General features: G+C 48.2%; 1 protein-coding gene across 5 annotated transcripts in view; it reads right to left on the reverse strand.

The window, feature by feature from the left end:
- The window catches only part of dip2a (disco-interacting protein 2 homolog A), a 68797-nt gene that overhangs the window by 21372 nt on the left and 33814 nt on the right, over positions 1 to 13611 (reverse strand). For 4 of the 5 annotated variants that reach the window (XM_076040389.1, XM_076040387.1, XM_076040386.1 and 1 more), the window contains exons 2-5: positions 9261 to 9332; positions 5404 to 5523; positions 5175 to 5294; positions 2295 to 2570 (exon numbers count right to left, since the gene is read on the reverse strand). In XM_076040389.1, the coding sequence (XP_075896504.1) occupies positions 2295 to 2570; positions 5175 to 5294; positions 5404 to 5523; positions 9261 to 9332 (588 nt within the window). Of the gene's footprint in view, positions 1 to 151; positions 302 to 2294; positions 2571 to 5174; positions 5295 to 5403; positions 5524 to 9260; positions 9333 to 13611 lie in introns of those variants that run through there. The other variant, XM_076040388.1, reaches the window with a different exon arrangement.

A 13611-nucleotide genomic window follows, 5' to 3' on the forward strand; every position in this document is an offset into this window, starting at 1 on the left:
GCAACATTTGCTTCCGCACAAAATGAATCCACTCACGGCAGGATGACTGCGCGCCATAAAGCCGGTCTGAGGTCATCGCGGTCACCTCCATTTGCTGCCAAACATTTTTTTTTTTTTTTTTTTGGGAATGTTTTGTGGCTGATGAAATTACCGTTTCTGCAAATGGGAGCCTGGCGGCTTGAATGAGGAGTGAAGGCGGCTGCTGGTGGTGGCAGTGGAAACATTCGACGTGAAACAAAAAAGCTTTATCTGATGAGAAGGATGTGGCGTTCGCTGTCCTTTTTTTTTTTTTTAGCTGATGGATGCAATGGTCTCAATATTGTGCCAAATATTTACAAAACAAAAGAAATTACTTTGGCCGGATGGTCCGTGTCGCTGTGGAGAACCGGGTAGAATGCAGACACAAGACTTGATCCAAGCACAAGCGGCTTTAATAGTCAGTAGTGCAGCTTGAAGAAAGTCTGGTAAGCTGAATAAACGCTGCGTCGCAGACGAGTGAATTTAAATAGCGTTTCTGCTTTGGTGTTACCTTAATGTTTATGACTCTTTAATCTACTATTCTAAACAGAAGCAATAGCAGCTCGGCAACAATTACAATAAAGGAGATCATATGAATGCAGAATGAAGCTTCTCTGGTGGATCAAGTACATCTTGGTGTTGGTTCCATGTTCTTGGTGGCCTAACTAGGAAGCTGTTTCATTGCTTGTCGCTAGGCTGATCAAGAGTATGCGATCCTTAATTATCTGGGACTTCCCTCTGTAATCTACTCCTCTGACTTGAAGGACCATTGAAAAATAGACGCTACCTGGTTGGATAGTCCGGATCGCCCCAGAGAGTCGACCAGAACTCAGGAAGAAGTTCCAGATACAAGACTTGAAAAGTCCAATGATTTTTTTGATGAAAGTAGACGAGGCTAAAAAAAAACTTTTCACTTTACAGTGCATGAGTTGTTTCATAGCATTAGTCTTATTCTATTTCTTACTCGTTTATGTTGATTTAACTTGCATGTGTAAAAAGAAGTTTAAAAAATTTACGAAATCAAGACACAAAAGAAACAAACTCATGCATGAGCATGATGCAATCATTTAAGTTTGCTGTAGTTCTTTCCAAGTTCTTTCATGACGCCCTGCTGACTGGTGGCCAATTACTGAGATGAATAACAGACAAGAAGAAGAATAAGGATGGGCAGTGGAAGAAAAATTTGAACTTTTTTCCAGCGCTATTCTCTGCGGCTGCCATACGACAAGCAGCCTTGAGGAAAAGCAAGCGCAACAGGAATCAGACGGCTCCATCCTAACAGGAAATCTCTCTGCCGGCGGACAATCAAGACGCACGTGCGCATGCCAGACACCATCTCACTTCACTGCTGCGGAGGGACGGATGGAGATAAATCCCCACCCCCAGAATCTCATTAACCAGCGTGTGGCACTCGCATGCTAGCGCCGACGGAGGAGCAATGCAGTGGAGTGGGATGCAAACCTTTTCCCGCGGATGAATGAGAGTGAGACAGCAGACAGAGATGAAAAAGTCGGCAAGCGCTTTCAATTTTGAACCCGTGTAACTGGTTCGCGAGGTCTCGTTCCATCAAGCGGCGTTTTGTTTTTTTTCTGGAGGGAATTGAGCCTGCAGCTGCACGCAGCTGTGTGAGTTACCGCTGTCTGTCTCGCTGCAGATGTCTGGGGGATGTCTGGTTCACATCACAAGAGTATTTTTTTTTTGTATGCAGAGAGAATAGGCCGGGTTGGCTGGAGATGATTAAACACACTAAATATTTGCTGATATTGGCATATTTCAAGCAAAAAAGAAAAAAAGAAAGTCTTGCCGGATGTCTCCAGGCTGGAGGATTTGTAGTGTGCATGTTTAAGCTTTATTGTCAGTAGAAACAAATAACTTGGGTTTTTATTTTGCTAATCAATAATTAATGTATATATCCACAAAGCAGGTACACTTGCGAGGAGGCGGCCAGACTGAACCACCAAATATCTACAGCTGCCCTGGAATGTCGGTCTGCTCAAGGTTTTTGCGAGTCCAACCACACTCTAATCACAGCTTTGTATTAGAATGTGTGTTCATCATCAGAAAACATGGACTGACGTTTGCAGTATGACTTCTTACCATCTGATGCAACTAAATGCGAATAAAACAACGGTGTTAACACTTCTCATGCCGTGTACCGATGATGAGCCTCGGCTGATTGGATGAGAGCAGCACATCTTTTGAAAAACTTGCAACATGCCGATGGTGTGGCTAGAATGTGAGGCGGGTGGGTGCGTGCGTGCGTGCGTGCCACTAACCTAGCTGGGTGTGGGCCATGAAATCGGCCAGCGCGGCAGCGGCGGCGTTGGCGTTGAGGGCCGTGTGCGCGCTCGCGTTGGTGGCGGCGCTCGTGACGGACCTCCCTCCTGGATGGGATGAGGTGGATGACGCGGAGGATGAGGTGGACGAGCCCTGGATGACGCGGTTAAACCAGTGCTCGACGGCCGGGTGGCCGTGGCCCTGGTAGGGCGTGGAGGTGGCCAGGCGTCCCTGTCGGCGCAGCGAGCCCTCGTCTTCCGACGCCGAGGAGGTGTCTGTGTGTTTGACAGGGTCAAGACAGGGTAAGGGTGGACACAAGACCATCGGGCCATTTGTTAGCAACCACCAGGCCACAGAGAGTGACCTTTTCCTAACACTGTATGCAGATGACGCACCGCTCGACTCGTACATACTGGGCGGAGTACATATAAGTGGGATGGTTGGATGAGTCGGATGGATATGGCAGAATTCAGGCTTGTTTCATGGTGGTCTATGAAAGCAGAAGGCAAACGGACAAACCACCAGGTTTGGCCACATATTTCCAATTTAAATACAACATCAACAACAAAAAACGGTGTGTCAAGAGGTGTCTGTAGAAGTACTCCAAAACATGATACAATCTCCCCTACGCACCTAGTTCCTACAGGTGTAATGATAGTATCTAAATCAGAGCTAATGATGAGGTGAATGCCATTTATTCTTGCGTGCAAACAATTGTACATATCTTTATTTTTTAAAGATTTATTTATTTATTTTATACAGACTTGATTACATACATTCTCAAATTAATTTTCTATACAGTGCCTTTAAGTCTTTTAATGTCCCATTTTCTGTACAGTGTGTGAGTACCAAATGAATAGCGCTCGAAATTTTGTTGCATCATATCATGACAAAAAAAAAAGCCTACACTGATTCTTATCTGTTTTTCACTCTGTCCTGTCTGCCACCCTGGCTCACTCTGCTCCTTTCTCTCTTTCTCTGTCTCTCCTCTATCTTTCTACTTCACCCCAACTACTCATAGGCAGATGATCGCCCTCTGGAGTCTGGTTCTGCGCTAGGTTTCTTCCCACAGGGGAGTTTTTCCCAGCCACTGTCGCATCTTGCTTGCTCCGGGGGCCCAGTTGGTTCTCTCTGATTGTATAAAGCGCTTTGAGACGCCTTTGGCTGTGATTTAGCGCTGTACAAATAAAAGTTTATTATTATTATTATTATTCTAATTCGAATGCAGAAATTGCTGCTGGAAAATTAGGGGCTAGCTTTTGAATGCGTTTCTGGTTAAAAAGGGGAACTTGCTTTGAAATCTCACTGGCACAGACCTCACTCACTGAAAAAAAAAAAATCACAAAGTGTGGCGTGAACTTTATGAAGCTATGGCTGACGCCCAGACGCTGATTATTTTCCTGCCTCTCCCCAGAGGCAAGTGTGAGCAGTTGGTCCCTGAACAGGAAAAAAAACACAAAACGTAAAACTGAGTCAAGGATCATTCAGCGTGTTCCACTTCATCGGCCAAACTCCCAGGAATATCCGCTCTCTCGACAGGAAAACACACAAAAAGCTGCCCTGCTGGCAACATGTACGCACGCTGTTGAGAACTGAAGGGAGACACACTCCCTCGAAACAACTGTTTGTAGACGCCTCGTGTTTACCCGCGTTACTCATCAGTGTGGGGGGGGGGGGAAACAACGGCGCCTGTTTCGCAGCCTTCGCTAGCCAGCGCACGTCTCTGAGCTGCTCTCCAAGCACACTTGCACAATTGAAACCTCCAAAATTATGTAAAATCCTCTCAAATCCACTCAAAGGGGGTGAGACACTTTTAAAAAAATAGAGATTAATCCTACATTTTTGTGTGTGTGTGAGCGTTCTCTGAGCTAACGAGCCTTAACGTAATGACGCTGCCGCGTGATCACTGCCTGCTGAATGAATTATTTGCTGAGGTCGATCGATTGACAAAGCCACTTTAAGGCGATTTAACATTTTTTTTTTTGCAGCCTTACAGAGCCTGTCGGGGGGGGGGGGCTGAGGAAGAGGGACAAAAAGGTGTTGCGCAGTAAATGCAAAGTAAAAAAACAACAACAAAAAGGACGGCAAAGAAACTGGAATTAAATTAGTGGCAGGGGATTTGATTTTGTGCGATTCCACCTGCCTCATTTGCATTTTCGCCTCAGTCGCCCCACCTGCCCACCAGCTCCTTGCAGCTTACAGTGGCTGACGTTGAAAACAACCACGTCGAGCTTCAATCCTTCCGCCGTCAAAAATCCAACGTCTGAGCTTTTAATCCGGTTACTCGCTCCGCAATGCCCTCTTCACTTCGACGTGGTGTGAGGCCCTAACGGTGCTCACCAATTAACCCCGGTTAATTGCCTATCGCCGGCAATGAGCAACGCACTGCGGAGGTCGGGGAGGCCGGCGTGTTGCGCGGAAACATCGGACTGGCTGACAAAAGCTGTACGTGGGGTCGCACGCGAGCAGAACCCAGCTCGAAAGTATGAACACGAAACAATCCGCAGGGTGCAGCAACGGGCAACTTTTCACGCACAAAGGTTCTGAGACCACGTCAAAAATCTGATTGTGCGTCCGTTATGCAGCTCGTGTGGGCAGGTCTGCCTGGGAACGAAAATGTTGAGAAGTGAGGCCCTTTGTGCTCGCAATAGAACGGACACGTTCACGAGAGCGTTGCGCAGCCTCATCTTTTCCTGTCGCAAATGTGCTGCAATATCGTCTTTGATCAGCGGACACAGCAGACAGCCAGTCCCCCTGGCGGTCTGACGTACGTGTGTGTGTGCGTGTGTGTGTGTGTGTGTGTGTGTGTGTGTGTGTGTGTGTGTGTGTGTGTGCGTGCGCGTGAGTGCGTGTGCATCCAGCGTGTTTGAAGGTCTCACCTGGCGGAGTGCATGCCTCCACGGACGACTGAACTAACACGGAGCGCCTCTTGGAGGGCATTGGCATCTTCCTCTCTTTGTACTTTGCCAAAGCTGCTTGGACGGCTTCTGTGTGCAAATCTGGGAGACGGGTCGACAAGAAAAGGATTCAAAAACAAGCAACACAGTCTTTTACTTTTCTTTCAAAAAACAAAAATGCAAAAGAGGCCGGACTAGACGTGCAAATTACCAGATCTGAAGCGTTCATCCCGGGTGTTTGCTGCCCGGGATTTGTTGTGTTTGGAACTTGGGAGGGCAGCTTGGGAGGAGCCCTGGATCCTGTTGTCAATTTGCAGAGAAGGATCTACACCTGCAGAGAGACGGGACCAAAACAGGGCAGGGTTGACTGTTGCTCAAATTGCATTCCGTTACCAGAAAGCACGTTCATTTATTTCTTTCCTTTTCTTTTTTTTTTTTTTTTTTTTTTTGCAAAGCCGCTGGTTTAGGATGTACGAGGGTCGCTGAATAAGGCTCCGCACCAGAACAAGAACGCATGAGCTTAATGGTAATCCCTTACTTAGGCTGCTTTATTCTAATACAGTAGCTTGTACTCGAGAAAGTATTCACTTTAATTAATCCAGCCTCTTGCAGCTTCGCGGGCTGCTTTCTCTTGCTCTTCACAGAAAGAAAATGCAAATTACGCCGGCATTAAAGAACGGAGGTGATTAGGAGGCATGAATGTCAAAAAAAAGACAACATCTTTGAACTGCAGCGTTCTAAAATGATCAAGCCCTCAAACTCGTCAGCGTCTCTGCACTCGGTGTGACGCAGGCGTTAATTCATCCTTTAGTTTATGCAAGTCTCGGTGAACTGGCTAGTGGTTAGCATCGGAGGGGGAAAGCCGAGTCCACCGCCTGGAGGAAGGTCGTGTCTCATGCTCCATTAAGACTTTTCAAATTTTTTTTCTTAAGCCTCTGCTTTAATATGGATGTATTTGAAGTAGGCAGAAGGTCAGACAGAATTTAAATGAGCTCGTGTCCCATGACTCTCACGGTGGATGGAACTAAATAAGATGAGCGTCATTTTCATAGTGTGTCTCAGGATTTGTGGAGACGGATCTCTTGGACTTGGATCAGTTATTGCCGGAAAACCTTCATCTGTCCCGTTATAGCTCCCCCTTCCCATTGACATGCAATGTGGACACGCTGCATTCAAAAACAACACTTCCGACGGCTTGCTTGTGTTTTGTTGCGTTTTCGCCATGACAGACTTCGGGAATTTGTGAAGGGGTGTCATGAAAACATTTTTTTGTTGTTGTTGAAAAGAGAAGATAGAGATTTAAAGTGGTGCTGATTAGGTTGGTGTTGCCTTGAAAAATAATACCCACTAGAAACATGTTTTCTCAGTCTGCGTACAGATTACAGGGTATTGTTAATATACCGCTAATGGAGGACAAATATAAAAAACATTTGACTTAAAGGTAAAACGTCTGCAGCAGAGTTGACAATGTGAGAATGGAGCCCCTGAAGCAGAAAAAAGCTCAATAAAACACAAGACATCTGTTTATCCAATCAACATCGAAAGCAGCGCAGCCAGCACCTGCAGCTGTTAGCCACGGCAGCACCGCCCTGCCTTTGTTGATCATTTGACCCCCCCCCCCCCCCCACCCTACAGGATGATGTTTTGAGAAACATAAAAGACAGACATATTCCTCTTGTGTGCTTGGACTGTGGGACAGGGCGCTCTGATGTAACAAGCTCTTTAAAACTCTGTCACCAAATGAACAACAGACACACTGGCTGCCTTTCTAAGTGTTCATCACGAGGAAACAGCTTTTGGACAGGAGGGCCCTCGCCACGTCACTTCCGCCCTGGCCAGACAGACACCAGGTCTGACGTCCGTCCATCCGGCCAAACATCCAGCCAAACAGCCAGCCAGCCAGCCAGCCAGCCAGCCAGCCAGCCAGCCAGCTTGTCTGGCTTTTCAGCGGCAGCTTAGCAGGGATCAGTGAGCCACACACTGTCAGCAAGTCTCAGACAGTAGCAGAGAACGCGCAGCGAAATGCTGAGCAACAAATAAACACGCCCGTTGTTCACTTCCATGAATTTTGCATATTGCGTAACACTCCATTAGACCCCGAGGGCCATTAAAGTTCATGCGTGCACGCGGTCGAATCATCGATACGTTGCCACTTCCCTTGTGTCACTCTGTCGCACGGCGGCCCTTCCCCGGCTCTCACAGGGCAGGCGGGCAGCTCTATAGAACGAGGCAGGACACCAGACCCCCGTTGCCGGGCAGAACAGCGCTCGCAGCCACAACACCCGGAGCCAATCAGGCGTGCGCTCCATCGCTGCAGATGCTGTTATTGGTCGATGGGTTTTTACCACCTGTCTGATGCCGGCACTGACCACTGCGGTGACAGTGTGTGTGTGTGTGTGTGTGTGTGTGTGTGTGTGTGTGTGTGTGTGTGTGTGTGTTTGTCATGTCTCATTTCCCAGAGAGGACACACGCTTCGCTAATAACCGGCATCAAATTCGCATTAAGAGCCTGATAGAAAGGATAAGATGGAGCCAGACAGCAGCAGGGCTCAGAAGGCAGAGGGGAAAAACTGAACAGAAAAAGACCTCGACCATCGACGGAGCTACTGTATTTTTGCGACAACAAAAAAAAAAAACCCAAAACAAAACAAGTCTTTTGCTGGAAAAGCTTGAAGACAGCCATTCCGCAGTGTTAACTTTTTGTCACTCTTTTCAGACCATCGGCGGTTAAATACCATTAAGGCTCACAATGGAGTCGAAAAACAAACATTGAAAATAAACATATTGTCTCTCCGAGCTGAACGGTCTGGCTTTGTACGCCCACTTCACTGCATTTGGCAACGTTTGGCCCATTTTGCAGTCCTACGACAGCGAGCGAAACGCGAAAAGAAAAAAAAAATAGCTTAGGGGATTTTATACGGAGCTCAGGATGCCACCGTCTAAGGGCCTCCTGTTTCAACCGCGCAGCTGATAAAAAAAAAAAACCCTGCGCGCTAATTCTCAGCGTCGGGTGGATTCGCCATTAATCCTCGACGCTCGATCTATCGTTTCCCTTCTTCAGGCCGACGTGATCTAAAAAACGGATGTCGGAGAGAAAACACATAAATCCACGACAGGGGCAAGAGGAGGAGACTCCTGGAAGAGGGGGAGGAGGAGGAGGAGGAGGAGAAGGAGGAGGAGAGGCACCATCCTCCCGAGCTAAACGACAGGCCTCGGAGCCTCAAAGGACTTCGGCCTCACCAGGCTCTGGTTTCCACTGAGGCTCGGCATTCTGACGGCGGGCCAAAACCAAGGACTGGCACGAAACCTCGGCGTGAGGTCGGGACAGAGGAGCACGAAGCACGCGGCCAGCAGCTCTTCTCAGGGGTTCGCCACAAACCCCGTCCGACTTAAAGTCTGCCCAGCGCTGCGCAGCCGAGGCTGAAAATAACTTAATATGAATATAAAAGCATGGACGCCCTCGGCACGGTTCTCTGCCAGTGACAAACAATGACGAGGATCACACAGTTGGAAGACTGCAGAGTTTACCTTAGTAAATAAATACTTGAATTTTGAAGCGCTGTATTCAGTTTTGGAAAAATAAATCAGGCAATCGTGATTGCGTCCATCTATCGAATGATCCCACTGCAAACCTGATCAGGAGCAGCCGGAGGCCTCCACCAAAAATGTCATTTACAACACCTGAAGATGCAAAGGACAATCTACCATTGCTGATACTGAAATATTTTGTTTCACTGCACCTAAAATATCTGTCTTTTCCACACGGATTTCTTTTTTCAGCTTTCACTCCGTTTGGTCATGGCTAAGAATGTAATTCTTCCATTCGTCTTTGTCTGCGTCTGATGTTAATTTGCCTAAAGTTTGTCTGAACCCCTCCGCCCCCTCCCACAAAAAAAATACCTTCAACTCAAGGTCCCTGTCTCTAATTGTGATTCTAAAAAAAAATCCCTAAAGACCTTTTTCTTTACACTCTCGCCAGCACAGTTGGTTAAGTCTTCTGCCAACAGCCTGCCGGAGCGCTGAAGTCTGTTGCAGACAGGAAACGTCCTGCAGGCCCTCGGTGTCTTACCTTGGATCTGTGGGATGAACGGCGCCAACAGCTTGCTTCTTTTCTTCTCGTAGCCCTTCTGAGTGATGTCTCCTGCACAGACGGGGACAGACAGAGGAACAGAGAGAGAGGAAAAAGAAGAAGAAGGGGGGGAGCAGAGAGATGAGTCATTAGCTCAGCCGTACCCTGGCGGCGGCGGCGGCGGCGGCGCTGTGTGCCTGCGCGCGTGTGCATGTGCTCGCACAAATGCCAGAGGATCACGCTGCCAGGCTGGTTAAACTGGCACCGCGGGGCACCGGAGCAGGGTGCAGCCGCAGATGAACGCTTCTAACTCGCTGCCACGGGGGCTGCGCAGCAAAATACAGCAAAAGTGTTTCTGAATACATCTGTGATATCATCAGTGACAATATGCAAAAAAATAAAAAAAATAAAAAAAAATAAATCATTTGTCTCTCCCGACTGGAATGTTCCCCTTTGAGCCTGTTCCCCAAAAAGTGAAGTCACCGCTGACGTCAGCCTCGCAAATGAAGCCGTCTCAGCTGTCCAACACGAAATTTATAGGCAGCCTGTTAAATAAGGACAGAGCTGGGTGTTACTTAAAAAAAAGAAAGCCCCATTCGAAGGGACGGCAGCAGTTGTGCCGAGCCTGGAATTCAAAAGCAACAGATGAAGGCAAGAAGGAAATGAGGCCCGAGGGAGACAGAGAGGGATAATGGGTGGTGTAAAGTTAACTGGGTGCAGTTTGACGAGTGTCATCGGCGATAGGAACATTATTTTTGTGAGGAATAATTTGCAAAACGGCTGGAAACCTGGAAACAGCGGCGTTTTGGTTAAAAAAAAAAAAAAAAAAAACGCTTTGAAAATTCGATGTGGCCTGTGTGCATGTTCGCCAGGCGTGGGTGTGTTCAAGTGCCAAACCCCACCCCACCCCCCCCCAAAAAAAAAAATAAAACCAACAACTTCATCTTCATTATCAAATTATGACACAGGCAGTAATTGCATCACCTTCTGGCAGCATGTAGCTGTGAGCGTTCATCTCTGAACGATTCTCATTAACACTTCACAAAGTGCCTGATTAAGCCAAAGAGAAAACGATTTCAATCAGTGCTTGGAGTGGAACTTACTAGTGCAGCAGTTCTATACAAGCACAGCCCATTCACTGATTAAACCATAACATAAAGAAATTCCACCGGCACACCGCGACGCTGTCATGTTCAAGAGTTCTCTTGAGTGTTCTGGCTGGATGTGTGGGCTGTAGGCGGCCGCGCTGTCGCCGTGCTGCTGCATGTCAGACGCTATTGTGGGTTGACGCCGGTGTGTGCGTGTATGTTTGTGTGTCACTCTCGCAGACAAAGGAGTTATTGATTCGCTTCCAGAGGAGTGACTGACAGCGCCTCAAACAGCACCCGCATGTGTGCATAAGCGTGCTCCCACATCTGACCTTTAGCAAGTAGCAACACCTCTAAAGATGAGTGTAAAAATGACAAAAGAGCTGATAAGGAACGCTTTGAGAGACGGAGGCCCGTTTTGGTGCGCCGCACCAGTCAAGGTGTGTGTTTGCCTCGCTGGAGGTGAAGTAAAGAAAAACAAGCAAGAACCCTTCCAATTCTCTGTGCCGCCACAAGGGGAAGAAACCGTTTTCAGTCAGTCAAGAAACTGCACTGGATTTCAGCACCGATAAGATTAGGCATGATGAAGCCAGGAAGTCCATAGACGCCCAGGAAAAACAGGAAGTGACCACCTGCCAAGCTATGGCTAAAGAGGTTAGCAAAGATGCTCCAGCGGCGGCATCAGTTTTATCAAAACTGGGTGATAAATTGCACAATAAAAAGAAACAAAAAACGCTATTTTTTTTTACATTTTTTACATATTTTACATTGCAACTTATTATGGCAACAGTCACACCTCGGCAACACTGTAAAATTTGAAGTGTGGCTACAATGTTTAACTAGATGAAACAAACTCAAGACTGCCCAGTTTCGATGTGATAGTCAGATTCATTCATCACTTATTATGGACTGGAGATAAAAACCAAAGGATTTCGCAAAACATTCCACGCGGCATGCCAGCTTCTGAACGCAAAGCAAACACTCCTCACGCACACATATCTCACAGCCTTTCATAAAGGTGCCTTGTGTCGATCCCCTGCTGCCTTGAACACAACAGCATGTTGGTGTGAAAGCAGGTGCCGTCGGCCGGCTGGCCGGTCGGTCTGTGGGTCACGCTGGCTCTGCCGCGCTGCCGGCTGCTTCTGAGTCATCAGCAGCGAGTGAATGCCTGCACTGTCGAGCCTCCAGCAGAGCCGCAGCAGGGCAACAATGCGTCGCGCTGTCCGCCGGTCGACCCGGCCGACCCGACGCGGAGCGTGCACGAGGCGCATCAGCCGTTGTGTGGTGAGCAGGCCCAGTTGAGCCGGGCTTCGAGACTTATCTTTTAAATTAGGGGCAAGAACTTTTGTCTTTATACACGGCGGAAACACTGAAAATTGGATCCAGGTGAAATTGAAAAAAAAAAAAAAAAAAAGAAAAATTGGAAGCACCCACCGCCTGAATCAATGTGTGTGTGTGTGTGTGTGTTTGTGTGCGTGACCGGCCATTTAACCTGCTGGTTCGAACACTATCATAAAAAAAGGAGGATTAAATTGTCAGTGTGCAGCCAGCCGCCAGTAATTAAGCTGAGAGGAGACAGTGGGATGCTGGGGGGTAGAGGGGAGGTGGGGGTGCGGTGAGGGTGTGTGTGTGTGTGTGGGGCGGGGGCGGGGAGTTGTGACAGGGTGGCAACACATAATTGCGCCACCGCAAGTGACAGAGGGCGAACCGAACCGCCGAGCTCTGGCTCCTGTTTGTCCTCACTACAGGCTCTGGCAGGTAATTTGGCTCGCGGAGAAAAGGGGGAGAAGGTGCGTTCAGGAACAAACAGTCAGGGTGTTTCCCTGATGGGGGGAAATGAAAAAAGCGAAAGAAATGCTGAGGTGATGAAGGCAAATCGTCCATCGCACACACACAGCCCAGTCAGAACTATTCATCCTCAACAAAACTTACAGAAAGATTCACAAACGAGCGCTCTTTGCCTTTTGTCTCTCTTTCAGCCTGTATAGTAACGCGAGTAACGCTGGACTCCATCACTCGGCTGTGACCTGATTTCAGAGATTTTTTTATTATCGTGAAAATCGTCCAGCGCTGTTACCGTAAGCGCTGCTCTCCCAGACCACTGAACCCAATTTGACGAGTCAGAGGGTCAATCTCGAACAAACTGACGTTCACATCCGCTGTTTGTTGTCCATTTGACTTTTACCGACTTCCTGGCCAGTGGTGCAAGTGACGGATGCCTACTGCGTGGGGCAGCTCCTCCGATGAGGCCCATCGCAGAAGCGCAACCGCTAGGTCTTCAGTCGGACACGTCGCATTTCCTCCACGAGCCGACGCAAACGCATTAAGGCGAGGTAATAAAGGTCGGGATGAAGACGGAGAGGTCGGCTCTCGCCAGGGCGCAGCATCCACCATGTTATTTTTCTATTCTGTAATACATATCGAAATAATATGTTGCAATAATGAAAAAGCGCAAAAACTGCTTTATTCCAAAAACAAAAGCAAAAAGAGGAAAAACCCTTTAATGTCCTTGCCATGTGGCCGGGCCAGTCACCCTCTTCTCCAGAGTGACAGGCCAGCCATGGACGTGGCCCCACCCACTCTGAATGTCAGTTCCCCTGCCAAGATGAGCCACAATGTGCCAGCGCTGCTGCCAAGCCGGCAATCAGCCGTCTGCCCTTCAGCCGCAGAAAAGCGCAGTTAAATATTCAGGAAGGGCAACGTTTAGTCTCTCCGAAGCTCGTGTGAGTCCAATCTGACAAAAGCAGATGCAGCCGGCCGTCGCGTGGCATTAGCTGCCAGTGGGCCGACACAAAGCTGCTGCTTCCAAAAGAAAAACCAAAAACCTGAGCTTTACCTTGGACGAGCGGCGAGATGCTTTCCCCCCGGTGCATATTTGGAGAGACCGAGTGCAGACAGGAGTTATTTCACGTGCTTCTAGGCACCTCTGCCCAATATTTATCCAAAAAAAAGCGAAAGACACAATCAAAAAACCTGCAGTTTTCATCATTAAGACTCGGCCCTTGAAAAGCTAGAAATGTCGCTTCCAAATACGATTCAAACGAAGAAGAAGAAGAACAGAAAAGGGACTGAGAAGATACGCAAAACAGACCCGACCACGTGTACGGCTTATTATCCCGTGTGCATGACAGAGTCATTAAGCCGGCAGCAGGACGGCAGAGTTAAAGTGCAGCGTGCGGTGACCACAGCCGACCCCTAATTAAAATGTCTGAGCGCACATGCAAGACTCGGGCAGGACAACTCACATGCGAGCGGCGATGAGG

The sequence above is a fragment of the Nelusetta ayraudi genome, unplaced genomic scaffold, assembly GCF_046127955.1.
Source record: "Nelusetta ayraudi isolate G7.1 ecotype Tasmania unplaced genomic scaffold, CSIRO-AGI_Nayr_v1 ptg000060l, whole genome shotgun sequence".
NCBI classification, from domain to species: Eukaryota; Metazoa; Chordata; class Actinopteri; order Tetraodontiformes; family Monacanthidae; genus Nelusetta; species Nelusetta ayraudi.